Genomic DNA, 14,560 nt, shown 5'->3' on the forward strand with positions numbered 1-14,560 from the left:
CAGCACTGGGAAACTGATGGGTTTATGAACTGACCAGTTCCCATCCTGGAGGGAGTGCGGGGAGCTGGGGCTTCAGCGTGTGTTCAACCCAGCTCTGCCTCCTGCTTGCAAGCTGCTGCCTGCCCGGAGCCTCAGTTTTCCTGTCTGCACAATGGAGTCATTGCACCTACCTTGGTGTCAACCGTCAGGCGTGGATGAGAAGCAGTAGGCCCCAGTGTAAAGGCAGGACAGGCTCTCAGATTGTGTTTGCGCCTCGCCTACCCTGTCTCCGGGCCTCTCCAGCTCTCCTTCTCTGAGTGCAAGAGATGTATGTTCTGACGTTCCTGCGGCTAGCAGAGTGAGCCGGACCTCTGCAGATTTTCTATCATTTAGTAATGAATCTGGGTATCAATTTAAAAATGACACTATTAATATTTAAATCACTGAAACACAGACGCTCTGGTTTGTCCTGCCGGTTCTTGCAGCCCCCTGCACACCTGTGGGGGAAGTTGCTGGGACATTACAACCCTGCGGAGGGAGGCTGGGACATCTCTGCTCGCTTTTGGGGTCTCCAGTCCCCACCAGGGCTGGTGCTCAGGTGATCTGCTTGTCCTAGCCACACTTGCTATGGGCCGGGCTGCCTCGGGTGCTCACTCCTGCATGCCCTTGGTCAGAGGACAGCCAGTCAGGCTGCCCGTCACGAAGAAAGTCCAACCGAGTATTTCCAGGCAGTTCTTCTCCTTCAAGGGTTAACAGACTCTTCTTTTGCTCATCTTTAGAAATGAAACAATGTTTCCAACTATTCAGATCATCAGCGGCCATCTGGTGGGGATCGCAGCTGCCCCCCTCAATTGTGCTGCCTCGAATATATTCATCCTAGGACTCCACCGTGCATCTGCAAAATCATTATTCGCAGTTGGTTTTGAACATGTGAGCCCTTGTCTCCACCCATCTGAAGGACGTCTGGTCATTTCTGCTGCTCAGCGGTCTTCTCACTGTCCCTGAAGTCAGGTCACAGTGGGCAAGAGGGGTCTGGGGACACGAGGGTGGACAGAGCAGCCCTGTTCCTTTGGGTTTCCTATGTGGTCTCGGTGTGCTTCTTCTTCTCATTCATTTCCCTGTTGTGTTAGAGAAGAACTGTTGGAAGGTGATAGAATATGCCACTTACCTTTGTGGTCCAGCTGCATGAGAGCGCATATGATTCCTGGTCTGAAAATGTGTCACTTTTTCCTGGTAGTTAAGGTTTGAGGTTGTAGAAACGTTGGACCAGAGCATGCCAAAAAAGTTTTTCAAAGGTCCTGGGTTCCTGAAATCCTTGGTTCCTGGGGTGATGTTGAACTTTCCAGATCACTTTGAGAAAAAGAGAATGAGGGGTCTCAGTGGAAAGGGTGTGCCTATAGTCATGTGGCTAGTTAAATGGCATGGCCAGTACTTAATCCGGTGGTGACTCCCCAGCCCAGTCCCAGGCCTGCACTCTGCTTGATTTGTAAGGAATCTGGGAAGAAGGTGCATGCCATCAAATTCTCTGGACCACAGTTTCCTCTTCTGTACACTGGAGATAACAATTGCACTTTCCCTTGGGCTACTGTGACACTTAAATAGCATAGTCCTTATAAATCCAGCCTGGTGCCTGGATACAAGGAAGCCTTGTCAGTGTTAGCTGGTGTCATTCTTGTTACGAGTAGCAGGCTCTTATTTTGCTTATCTTTAGAAACAAAACAGTGTTTAAAACCATGAGGATCAGCAAGGCTTACCCAGAGCCCTGCTCTGCATGGTTTCTGGGAACTTCTGTGCTTTCTGGTTATGTTATTTCACTCATTAATTTAGACACCATCTCTGGAGCGTGTGCCCTGAGTGAGGCCCTGTGCTCTTCCGGGCTGCCCGTCACCAGCTTGTGTTCTTGTTGAGCTTACTCCAGCCTCGCTCCTCACCTGGGAGGCAGGTGGCAGTGGGCTTGGTGGTGGCTCACACATCACTCTGCCAGCTTCTGCTGGTGACAGCTTCATCTGTGTGGAACAGGAGAAAGATCACAGACTTTGTGGTCAACAACCTGTGGTTGCCTTTGACCTCACGTCTGGCTGGCTGTGTGGCTCTGGGCATGTGTTTAACCCTGCTGGGCCTTAGTTTCCCATATGTAACTGGGGGATCCCCATGCTGACCTCGGGGAGTTGCTGTCATGAAGGCTGCTCACGTGGAGCTCTGCTGGGCTCTGACACTGAGGTAGCATTCATCTCCCTCTCTTGTTGCCTTTGGAGTCCTTGAAAAGCCTGAGCTGAGTCCACGAACCTTGAAATGCTTTCCGGCTGTGTGGCTTTGGTTGCTTTGTGACCCAGGGCCACTTCTAGGCAGGCTTCCCGGCACACTGTGACCCTCGTCTTGAGGAAGTTCCTCCTTAGCAGAAAACCTTAGCTGGTGGACAGATAGGCTCGAGTGGAAAATCCAGTACCTGCACCACTTTGAGTGACCATTGGAAATAATAAAACGAGTGCTCTGAAATCATTTTCTCCCCCATTGGTTTCAGAAAAAGAAAATTATTGGTTGTGTCACAAGGAACTTTAGAGTCTTTTGTGCACATTGAAATCACTAGGTGACAGCTGCAGTCTGAACATGTGTGAAGCCTCTTATCTACCCTGCCCCTTGCAGAGGAAACCTTGTCATGAGGTGCACTTGAGAGAGACCGTGTTTAGCTGTGTGGCCTGTCTGCTGGCACGGGGAGCAGGGGCAGGCTGTTCTGCTGGGTGTGGAGAGACCCACACCCCCTCCTGCCCCAGCAGTGCAGCCCCACTGTTCTCCTGATGCCTCTGGCCCTCAGCAGGGACAGTTCTTCTGCAGATTCTCGGGGACAGGTGGGCATGGAGGCTACCCTTGAGATGGGGGTATGACTCTGAGGGTGGCCCCCTTCCTGGAGACCCTGGAGCCTTTGCTCTGCAGTTAGCTGGGATGCTCTTGAGACCTGGACTGTGTCCCTCATGTTCACAGCCCCCGCCAAGGCAGGCCCTGCACCAAGTGATCGCCCGTGATTGACAGCTGTGTGCCACAGGGCATGGGCCACTCATCAGGAGGAAATGTGCTCTGCCTCATGGAGGGACTGGCCAGCTTCTTTGGAAGCTAATAAAGCAAGTACTGCACGTGATTTTCAACATTCACTAAAAACCACAGGTGGCTGAGCAGCCCTGGAAGACACACAGAGGGTTTTTTATTAAAGAGACATTAACTTCATATCAGAAACCTGCATGTCTTAGGGCTGAAAGGGTTACTTTTAAGTCTGTTGCTTACATATGGGAAAAGGCCCAGAGGGAGGAGGTGACTGACCCAGGGTTACCAGCCAGGATTGATACCGTCTGGATCGCTACATGGGGGAAGCTGGGCTCGGGGCCACACCCAGGGGTCCCTGACTTGCCAGGAAGGTGCCCCTTTGAGGCTCTCAAGCTTCAGCACACTGTCAAGGACACCTTTGACACAGGGTGCCTCACCCAGCTGCTTCCCCAGAGTGTGTTCAGTCGCACAGGACCCGCCCAGGCTTGTCCCTTTGATGTGCAGGAATTAAACAGGGGCAGGGGCTGCCCTGGGACTGGCTCTGCACCAGGCACTCTAGTCCTCTCCTTGGTCTCAGCAGCGACTCTCCGCCCCTATGGGGCTAGCCCTTCCTCCTCCTCCCCTGCCCTCAGCCCCTGGTCCCTGTGTCCTTTCTGTCCCTCCTTCTCCCTTTCCTCATGCCTGGCAGCAGGCCAGCCTCAGTCCTGGGGTCTCCACCCCGGCTGGACCTGTCGCCCGTCCCCCGTGGGGAGCTGAAGGACACAGGCTTGGGTGATGCAGAGTCAAATCCAGGCAGGTTAGGAACCAATGGCCCAGGCCACAGGGGTCCCTGAGGAGACCAGAGGAGGCAGCCCCATTTCAGCCCAGCCTCTGCCTCTGCAGGCCTCCCTTCCTCCCCTTCTCTGTGAGACCACACAGCTGGTCTTTTTTTAGAAAGGAATTCCTGTGGAGACCCTGGACCCAGAGGGAGAGGAATGCAGTGGCCTGGATGAGCTGCTAGACCCTGAGGTCAGATCAGAGGTCAGGATGGTCATTTCTGTTACTGCGCAGCACCCAGGCCCCCTCTGTCCCCGTGAGCTGCTGGCCACTGGGACGTGCAGAATCACGCAGGGCCTTGGATTCCTCCCTGTAAGAGGCAGGGCTGGCGCGGGTGCTGGCTGGCTCATATACTGCCAGGGGATGACTCTCTGGAGCTTGCCCAGGTTGGACCTGGGCTCTGACTGCTCCCACCATGATCTTCACGCTGTTCCAGACCTGGGCTCTGACTGCTCCCACCACCATCTTCACGCTGTTCCAGAGCTTTCGTATTGCAAATGGCTTCGCAGTTAAATCCCAGGGTCCCTCAGGAGTTTCCCTCTGCGGCCTCTCTCCTCGATCTTATAAGTGGCTGGCTTTCCCCCAGATCTTTGGGGATGGGCACATTTCTGGAAAATTGTTCCTGTTTGGCAATGAAACTGGATGGGACAGTCACTCTGCAGGGCTGAACTTTTCCAGAGTTGTCCCCAGGGCTGTTGGGAGCTCTCCAGAGCTACGAAATGATCTTGATCACCTCTGCTCCTCACTGGCTCCTCTCCCCTGCCAAGCTCGGGGCCCCTTCCTGCGTGTGTGTGCCTGCCTTGAGCCGCCACCTGCCTCTTCCCTGTCATTACTTCAGATTAGTTGCAGACAGGAAAGTGGGACAGCTCTGCTCAGGATTATGCATTGAGAGCTCATAGCCTTGGAGCAGGGCCTGACGGACTCACCAGTAATTGTTCAAAGCACACGTTGCCCCATGCAGGCTGGCCGTGTGCTGAGTGCCGGCTTGAGTGTGTATTAATTCTTCATGTTCAGGCCAGGAGGCCATGATAGTTTAATTCCCATTTTACAGATGAAAAAAAACAAAAACAAAACAAAACAAAAAAAACCAGATCACAGATCATTAAGTCTATTGCCAGAGGTCATGAAGCTGCAGGTTGAGCTGGATTGAAGGGCAGGTCCAAAGCCTGGGGGACCTTTGACTGCTGGGAAAGCATTTTTGCTGCGCCCCACCTCTCTGCCCAGTTGAGACTCCCTGGGCTCCGTAGGCAGGCAGCCAGGGAGGAGGTGGCTGCAGATCCTGGCGACTTGGACTCCATGAATGGCTCTTTCTTATAGCAATGGTGATGGATGGGATGGTCACCTGGAGCATGCTTCCTGTGCTGTAGGGCATGCAGGAAAGCTGTTATTAACAAAAATAAGGTTGATGATGAACTCACTACAGAGTTAAGTGTGCTTTAAAAATAACTAAAAATCTGCTTGTGGTTTTTTTTTTGGCACTCATTTTGGGCCAGCGGGGAAGATCTCGCCAACCATGCTTAGAGAATCCTTGCTGCCGACGAAGCACAGATAAGGTGTCCCAGGCGTCAGGTAGAATGATCTAGGGCAAGGTGACTGATGGAGAGGACTGTGGGAGGGGCTTGCTCAGGGAGAGGGAGCAAGGAGGAAGTGACAGAAACTCTGAAGAGAGGCGGAGGTGGGGAGTGGGGTCAGTTGTCCCCATAACTGACACAAAACAGCTGCGGTTTTCATAAACACATACTTGTCAGGAGATAATGTGGTGTGAGGGTCTGGGCAGCTGCATCCTGATTTGGGACTGGCTCCCATGGCGGTTTCCAGCATCGCCCGAGCTTTCTCTGCTTCTGTGTTACGCGGGCTTCCTTAGGGAACAAGAGCTGGCTCCATGGGGTCCCTGCATCGTGGGTGAATCACTTTGGCCTGGGTTGCTCCTGCTGTGTTTCACCCATACAAACACACTTTCTGGAACTCATAAACCTACAATGATTGCAGGTTAACTTTGTAGAGTCTCCATAACCTGGAGGAGAGCAGATCTTGTAGTTTTGATGGTGTCACAAGCCACCCCCTGAGCTCAGTGACTCTGAACAGCTGTCCTTCAGTTTCTCTCCTCGGCCATAGGGGTGGGCTGGGGTGGGCTGGGGGCCAGCAGCTCTTGGTCGGTCTCAACCAGGTAGCCCTGCACCACTCACCTCTCACTCTCCTCTCGGCCCAACCAAGCACAGAGGCCAGAGGGCAAAAGTGGACACACAGGGCCCATGTTAAGGGCTTCAACTGGCAACGTGGCCTCCTACACCTCATTCTGTTCGCCAAAGCAAGTCGCCCAAGCCAAGCCAGAGGATGAAGGGCTAGTTCTCTCCTTTTGCTGAAGGAACTACAAAGCCATTCATGTGGCAAAGGGCCTGAATCAATATGGAGTAATAAACGGGGCTCCGTAATGCAAATAGCTATAAACTACTGTTTATCAAATACGTGTGGGCCAGGACGAAGCTTCTGTAATATTAGCTAACGTTTTTGAATACTTACTATGGGCTAGACACTTTTTAAAGCACTTTATATGAATTAGTTCATTTAATGAGACAATAGAGATCTGGTGATCATTTCCTATCACATCTGAGGAGACAGGGAGAGAGAGGTCGAACGTCCTGCTCAAGGTCAAACGTGGGCACCTTGGCTCCAAACTTCAGGCTCTTAACTCAGACACTGTGGGGGATTTGTTGCTGACCCCTGATGCCATCTGGGAGTACAAAGGCCCAGATAGCTTAAGTGACTTGTCTGAGGTCCCTAGGTAGATGGGAGTTTGGAATTCAGATCTGGGTGATTTCTGTGTCCTTTCCACCATGCAGAGGCTGGTGAGTGTCAATCAGGGAGTGTGGCTTTGTTCTGATTAATGACCATGATATGCTCAAAATTGTCAAACTCCAGGTGTATGATTGAAACTGCTGAGATTCTTGTGCAGAACCTTGGTTTTGTTAGCTTTCTTCTGGGTCTCAGCAACAACCTTCTGATATCTTCGAGCTAAATGTAAAAAAATATTTCTTGCTCTACTTTTTGATTAATATTCCTTGAAAGAAAAATGTGTTTCCATATATATAGCCTAAAGAGAGACGCCAGCATCCAGACGTCCCAATCTGAAGGAGGCTTTGTGTTTTAGTAAAGGTTAATTAAGAATCATCAGATTTTCCCCCTTAAAATATAAAAGTAAAACAATATAATTAGCTATTTTGTTCCTTTTCCCCGGAGGGCGGATTTAAATGTTCTACCTAAATGAAACTATTTATTTAAATCTGTCCAGATTTCCTTTGAAGTTTCATATACCTTTCTTCTGCTTTATCAGCTTATAGCTACAATAATTTAATAAGTTTTTCCTGGGGTGAAATTGGATGCCCTTTATCGATCTTCCACTGAGGGGGCATTCAATTACTTCATCTGAAGTGGTATTTCTGGGTCTCTCAATTACAAGTTTGTTATAAATGGCTTGCTAATGATGCCTGGGGTGCACAGGTTAACAGGGGCACCCAAGCAGAGGTGAGTAATTGGAGGCTTTCTATTTGGGGAGTAGCTATCTGATCTCACAGTGGCGCCGGGCTCCTGCACCAGGGGCCTGCACCCATAGGGCACAGAATGGAGCCCAGCTGGGCAGCCATCGAGCTGAAATGCACACCTGAGGATGGGGGCTGATGTGGGCATGGGAATGCCGAGTGCCCTGTGTACTGTGGGTCCGCTGGCACCAACGTGGACATTCTAGACAGGTGGCGCGCAGGGGTACGCACTGCGTACTTTTGAAGGAAGAACACCTTGAGTGCCAGGCTTCTGAACAGTGGCCCGTGGGATAATCCATGGCATGTGGAAGAGGCCAGTTACGGATCATGATTGCAATCTGCTTTCCTTCCTGCATAGTCGTGGTAATTTGATGATTTAATTTTTCTTTACTGAGTTATTAAATGGCTACACGTATTGTACAGATCGCTTTGAAAGAACATGCAGTGTGCCTCCCTTCCACATTCTGGCCCTCAGGGCAGCTGAGCTCTGGCCCCTGCCTCCTCACCCATCGGGTCCCTGTGCCCCACCAGCCCACGCCCCTAAAGGTCTGCCCTCCAGGAGTACCCAGGGGCCTGGACTCCCCGGCTTCTCTCCATAGGCTCCGCCTCCTCTGGTCTCCCTGGGACTGGCTCCTTCTTGTCATTCAGGCTTTAGCTCGGGTGTCCCCCCTGATGTTAGTTCTCTGGTCACCCTGTGTTTGGATTCCTTCCCCTCCAGTGGCAATTCTTGCCTGGGTTGACTATGCCCTCCAAGGGACATGTGACCACGTCTGAAGACGTTTCTGATTGTCACATCTAAGGGGAGGGGTGCTCCTGGCATCTATAAGTAGAGGTCAGGGATGCTGCCCAATGTCCTGCAGTGCGGGGGACAGTGCCCTGGGCATGGAATCGGCTAGCCCAGGCAGGGTGCAGTGAGAACCCGGTCTGTGGACTTCCTGGGTTCCGCCTGTCTGTCCTCACAGCCTGTATCGTGCCCGAGGCTACCTCACACGCACCTTCTTTATACGTGTCCCAGGTGGGACAGAGCTCAGCCAGGGAAAAGCGCCCCTCTCAGCCACCTCTGCACCAGCTCACTCACGGGAGGGCTTGTCTGGAAGCCTGAACTCAGGGCTCTCGCTCGCTCCCACGGGCACCAGCCAGGTACTGGCCTGGCTGTGAGATAGGAGTTCACCCACCTGCACGGAGGCATATTTTATGTGCTACACAGTGGCTGTGTGTTCTGGTAAAATCTAAGATTTTTTTTTTTTATCCTCAAAGAGGACACCCAGGGGTGTTTCCAACACCATCAAATTATGTACCTCCTGACTGCAGCTGGAGGTCACGACTTCCTGGAGTTCATGGGCTCAAGTGCGCCCCACTTTGGGCACCAGTCAGGAGTACTGGGTCCCCAGGGCACATGTTTATGTCCAAATGGCCAGAAAGGTGAGGGATTCCCACAGCAGCCTGTGTGGATTTGTAACTCCCCTGAGTGACTGAGGGTCCTCAGGAAAGGGCTCCTCCCGCCATGCACAGTGTATCACAGAGGTAGCAGCTCAGGAGCTGACAGTGGGACAGATACCAGGGCGTGCCCAGGAGGACTGTCTCACAACACAGGAGGTGGTTCCTTGCTGTCCCTCTGCATGTCCATGACCCCGATCAACCCCGTGGCTCCCTGTCCTTTAGGGGCTTCTGTGGAGGTCCCATTATCGTAGCATTAGTTGACGATCACCTCACTGGCTGCTGCTATGACCTCAATCCCCAGGTTCCCACCAGGAACCTGGGGATCTGGGCTGAAAGTTCCAAGCTTCTAACCAAGGCTTGTCTTTCTGGTGACCAGTCCCTCTCCTGAAGACACCTAGATGTTCACTGAGGGTCACCTCATTAGCATAAGTTCATGTGTTGTTGGAAGAGGCTGGTGAGTGGCAAACCATGCTTCCAGCTTCCTGGACACTCAGCACTCCAAGGATTCAGAAACTGTGGCTGGGAGGAGGCCAAGTGTGTATTTCTATGTATACACACCCGCATCCTACAGTGGCTTCAGGCCCCACCCCTGAGCATGCCTGAAGAAGGACCTTTTCCAGGAGGGAGTGAAGGGATGAATGAATGAATGAATGACAGGAGCAGAGAGTACATTGTATCTGAGTGTTTTCCCAGGGCTTCCACACACCTCCAGTTGTGGCCATTCTCTGTGGTCAGAGGCCAGCCTTGCAGGAGCTCCGCTGGCTGCAAGGTGCAGCTGCCCAGTAGACAGCAGGCCTCGTCCCTCATCTGCCTGCCTGTCCCTCCCCTGACTTCCCAAGTTTATTTATGTTGCTTGGAATAAGATACTTTTGCTCTTGGTTAGAATGTTTTGCCCATTCTTTGGGGTCCAGATTATGTACATTCCTGTTCTGAGGCTTCAAAGCCCATGTTTGTTTGTTTGTTTGTTTGTTTTAAAAAAGAATCTAATTAGGCCTTCTGCAGAGAGAGGCTGCAGAGTGCAGACTCCCTCCCGCGGAGCTCCTGGTTGAGTCTCATTTTGACCCCACTTGTGGCCTGGACTTCGGCATGTGAGAAAATGTTTTCTTGGCTTTAGTGATGGACTTTCCGAGTAGGGGATCTTGCCCTTTTGTTTCTTTGGTTTGGAAGAATTGTTTGTACCAAGTAATGGGTCAGGGGTGATTAAGCCAGCTCAAGCAGAGGTCTGGGCTTGAGGCTCCCCACATGCCCTCCAGCTGCCCTGGGGGACACAAGAGGCCAGAGCCCGGGCCTTCTGGCCTGGCTCTGGGAGCAGCTCCTCCCACCTTCCCTCTGTGCAACCTCACGGCCCACGCGCCTGCCCCAGCCTCTCAGCCCGTGCTCACCAGCTCTTCTCATGCTGGTTCCTTGAGACTTTATGAAAATTCCTTGGTTAATTCTGTTTTGCAAATTTTGTGTATTCTCTTCCTTGTGACACAGACATTATTAGCATAGTAAAGCCCCGCTTTACGAATCCCATGTCATTTTGTCCATTTCACCTTTTCTCCGAATAATGGGAGCGTGAATACTTACTGATGGCACGCAGAACACAGGCTTTTCGGTGCAAGGGAAGGTTTCTTCTGGAAAGTTCTGATTGGTCCGACCTCTAGCCAGGACAAGGAGACTCTAATGAAGGGAGGATTGATGCCGCCTCTGGGGACAGGATTGTTTGAGGGGTGTGTGAGGAGAGGATTGTCAATCACTAAGGAAAGATCATGTGGCAGAGGGTCTTCCTTCTGGGATTGCATTTCAAATATCCTTGGTGTTCATCACAATTTTAAATCATAATAGTTATCATCATCATTGATGATATGGTTATCAATGTTACATACCTTTTATGGGATGCTAAATATGTGTTAGACTTTATGCAAACATATAATAGCTAATTCAGTACTTGTTACAAACTTATAAGAGAGTGGCCAAGACTCCGAGAGGTGGGATGTCTCGCTCAAGGCCACGCAGCCAGTAAGGGGATCTACCATGGTGAGAAACCAAGTAGGCCTCTTTGTTTTGCTCGCTCGGTGCTCCTTTTAAGACATCTACAAAGAAATGTCTTTGGGCAACAATACATTTTACAACCACAGGACTGTGTTAATGGATCTTTAAGAATCATGTCTTCCCTAGGATGACGGAAGTGGAAAATCATTTCAGGACCTGAAGTGTTTCGCTGCTCAGGGGAACACTGTACGTTGGACTTAATTGCTTAATAACTTAAAGCCAAATGGTTTTTTATATGATACACTCCGCTGAAGGAGAGAATCATTTCATTGTTTTAAATTTTCATTAACTTTTGCTTCTGAAGCTGATAGTAAAGGTTAGCTCCAGCGAAAGACCGTGGATACTGTTGGGAGGGAAAGGCTCTATTTCTCTGTGTTCCTATCCTAGCGGTTCTCCTGATTGTTCTTCAGCTTTTTCCACTGACTTGGAGGCACTAATATCTGAATTTGTCCCTCCAGTTCATAGTCCAGAGCCCTGGGGTGGAGACGCCTTAACTTAGTCGAAGTAGGAAGGCGGAGACACTGGAGGGTGGGGGACAGCCCAGAACCAGGCGTCCCACGTGCTGCTGCTGGTGTTGGTGGCTGGGCCACAGTTGTTGGCAGAGATTGAATTCCAAAGCCAAGTGCGGGGACTCGAAACCTCTCCCTCTCTCCTGTATGATTCTGCGACTTGGTTGAGACCAAGCAGGCTTGGCTGGAATTGAGAAGAGGAAGAGAGAAACGAACAGCTATTCCTGGCTGGAAGAGCGTCCCGGGCTCTTGCTCTTACCATGTAACCCAGTCAGTCTTCTTTCTTTATGTTTAGGTAATTGGACATTTTTAAGAGCTTTCTCCCCACGAAGAGGAAACATCCCAAAGGAACACAGGATGTGACCGTGGAAACCCTCATGGGCAACTCTGCGGATGGCGCGCCAGTCCGTGGCTGCAGGAGAAGATCATGAGCGCTCCTGATGTGCGGCGTGACCCCACGCTCCCCAGCGATACTGCTCGTGGTGTGATGGGGAAAACCTGAGGGACAGGCAGAAGCGCTCCCCGCCTTCCCGATGCCGTGGCTCCTGTAGAACATGACCATCGGGGTCACTTCCCCTTGCTGTCTTGCAGAGTCAAGCCAAAGCATGTGCTTCCCCCTCCTCCCCCGTTGGTTCCTGCCGTGTCTCCGTCTGTCTCTGCTGCCTTCCCACCATCTGATGTAATCGCAGGACATCCGTAAGGCTTCCCGTACTCCCTGGGGCTCACCCATGGCTGGCTAAGCCTCAGTCCAAGGGCACTACCATGAGGCCCTGCATCAACCGCTGCCTACAGCTCTTAGCCGACGACGCACACAAACAGCAGGTCAGCTGCCGAGGGGGCCCCCACCAGAGTCACCAGGCGTGCCCCGCATGCAAAGGAGAAAACAAGATCCTGCTTCGCGTGGACAGTAAGCAGATGAACTTGCTGGCTGTTCTCGAAGTGAGGACTGAAGGGAACGAGGCCTGGGGCGGGTTTCTGCGCTTTAAGAAGGGGAAGCGATGCAGCCTGGTGTTTGGACTGGTCATAATGACCTTGGTGATGGCTTCCTACATCCTTTCTGGGGCTCACCAGGAGCTTCTCATCTCGTCTCCTTTCCACTATGGGGGCTTCCCCAGCAACCCCAGCTTGCTGGACGGTGAAAACCCAGGCGACCTGAAGGAGCATCACCACCAGCCCCCTGTAAATAACGTGTCCTACGTCAAGGACTATCCCAGCATCCAGCTGGTCATCAGCAGCATCACCGCCAGGATCGAGTTCACCACCAGGCAGCTCCCCGACCTGCAAGACCTCAGGAGGCAGGAGCTGCATGTGAGTAGCCTCTTGCTGACCTCCACTGGTGGACTTTAAAAGAGGGTTGCTTCCTCTTCCAGCCCCATCTTGGAGAACGTAGAAGGAAAATGTCTTAACATTTCTTGAGGATAGTGGGGATGAGTTGACAGGCTGCTGATCAGGGCGCACTGTCTGCTCACGTCTGGAACATCAGGAAGGGGGTTTGAAGTCCTGAACAGCTCAGCTAGAAATACTTAAGGACCGCCCCCCTCATGATTGTGTTCTAGGACTTCTTGCTTGAAACCGAGCCGGGGTGGCCACAGTTGGTTTTGTAGGTGGCCATCATTTGGAATTTTAAAGTTAGGCTCAGTTTCACTTTCAATAATTCTATGCTTATCGATGTTTTGATGCTATTTAAATGTACGACCAACAAGAAAGATCCCAACTATTTAATTTAGATTGCTATGTGTGTGGGAGAGATACATCATGATAGGATGGATTTTAACTAAATCTTTATCTTCATTTATCTTCATTTAATCTTCTTTTCTCTCCTTTTTTTTTTTTTTTTTTTTGGTTTTTATTTTGGGAAAAAGAAAACATAGTCATTGGCTGCCTACCAAGTTTAGCTGTTAATCGCTGTCAAACACAGTTCAGATTGGAGCACACACGGGGATTGGGGCGTGATGGCATGGTGGTGGCAATCTTTCTGCTAACTCTTCCTCCCTGGGGGCCGCTCTCCCTTTTCTCCTTCTCATTGCAGATGTTCTCAGTCATCCCCTCTAAGTTCCTGCCCAACAGCAAGAGCCCCTGCTGGTACGAGGAGTTCTCGGGGAGGAACACCACTGACCCCTACCTGACCAACTCCTACGTGCTCTACTCCAAGCGCTTCCGCTCCACTTTCGATGCGCTGCGCAAGGCTTTCTGGGGCCACCTGTCGCATGCGCACGGCAAGCACTTCCGCCTGCGCTGCCTGCCGCACTTCTACATCATCGGGCAGCCCAAGTGCGGGACCACTGACCTCTACGACCGCCTGCGGCTGCACCCGGAGGTGAAGTTCTCGGCCATCAAGGAGCCGCACTGGTGGACCCGGAAGCGCTTTGGTGCGTTTGGTGGCTCCTTCCAGCCGCCCTCTGGTTCATTCCTTCCCTGAAGTGGGCAGGGCGGGGCGTTGAGGAGGTGGGCCATTTATTAGACAGTTGCTTCAGTCAGTTTAGTGTTACTGTAGCAAAATACCAGAGGCTGAGTCGCTTACAGGGAAAGAGATTTATTTGGCTCAGGATTTGGGGGTTGAAGGGTCCACACAGCATGGCGCTGGTCTGCTGAGGAGAGCCCCTTGGCTGCAGATGACATAGCTTGGAAATAGAAGGGAACTGGCCATGTGCCGCAGAGGCCAAGCGATGGGATGGCCTGGCTTCCTGAAGAACACTCTCTCATGAGAGACCCACACTAATCCCTTCCAGGAAGGGCCTCCCTGACCTGTGCACCTCTGAAGGGCCCCGTCACCCAACATCACCACACCAAGGGCTGGAACCCGTCCCCAGCCACGTGCCAGCTGAGGGTAGGGCAAGGGAACAGTGCAGATCGGGTAGCTCTTCCCAACCTGAAGAGTCCTGGCAGGTGACCCCTGCACTGAGCAGGGAGGGCCTGGGCCCGGGCCAGGGACTAGCAGACCTCTGGGCAGTGGTAGCCAGCACCTGCTCTGGGCTGCTTCCTGGAGCCCCCACACGTGGAGGAGACGCAGCTGCCCTGGGCTCAGCTCCTCTGGCCTGCCCTGACTGCCGCACAAGTATCAAGTGCCACTGAGACAACTGAGACCCTGCTTTCTACCTGCTTTGCCTCAGGGCTGACTGTGGACCCAGCCCCAAGCACCCTGTGGCCCTGCGGTCACTCTTTCCTCTTGGTGACCTTTCCCTTCTGCCAGGAGACGTTTGGTCACTGGAG

The 14,560-nt window shown here is 52.0% G+C and overlaps 1 protein-coding gene across 4 annotated transcripts in view; it reads left to right on the forward strand.

Annotated features, from left to right (window-relative positions):
* The window catches only part of Chst15 (carbohydrate sulfotransferase 15), a 70,202-nt gene that overhangs the window by 29,991 nt on the left and 25,651 nt on the right, over window positions 1–14,560 (forward strand). For 2 of the 4 annotated variants that reach the window (XM_071610829.1, XM_071610830.1), the window contains exons 2-3: window positions 11,646–12,658; window positions 13,380–13,719. In XM_071610829.1, coding sequence (XP_071466930.1) covers window positions 12,113–12,658; window positions 13,380–13,719 — 886 coding nt within the window. In that variant the 5' untranslated portion in view covers window positions 11,646–12,112. Of the gene's footprint in view, window positions 1–287; window positions 308–10,885; window positions 11,028–11,645; window positions 12,659–13,379; window positions 13,720–14,560 lie in introns of those variants that run through there. The other 2 variants (XM_071610832.1, XM_071610831.1) reach the window with 2 other exon arrangements.

The sequence above is a fragment of the Marmota flaviventris genome, chromosome 4, assembly GCF_047511675.1.
Source record: "Marmota flaviventris isolate mMarFla1 chromosome 4, mMarFla1.hap1, whole genome shotgun sequence".
Taxonomy (NCBI): domain Eukaryota; kingdom Metazoa; phylum Chordata; class Mammalia; order Rodentia; family Sciuridae; genus Marmota; species Marmota flaviventris.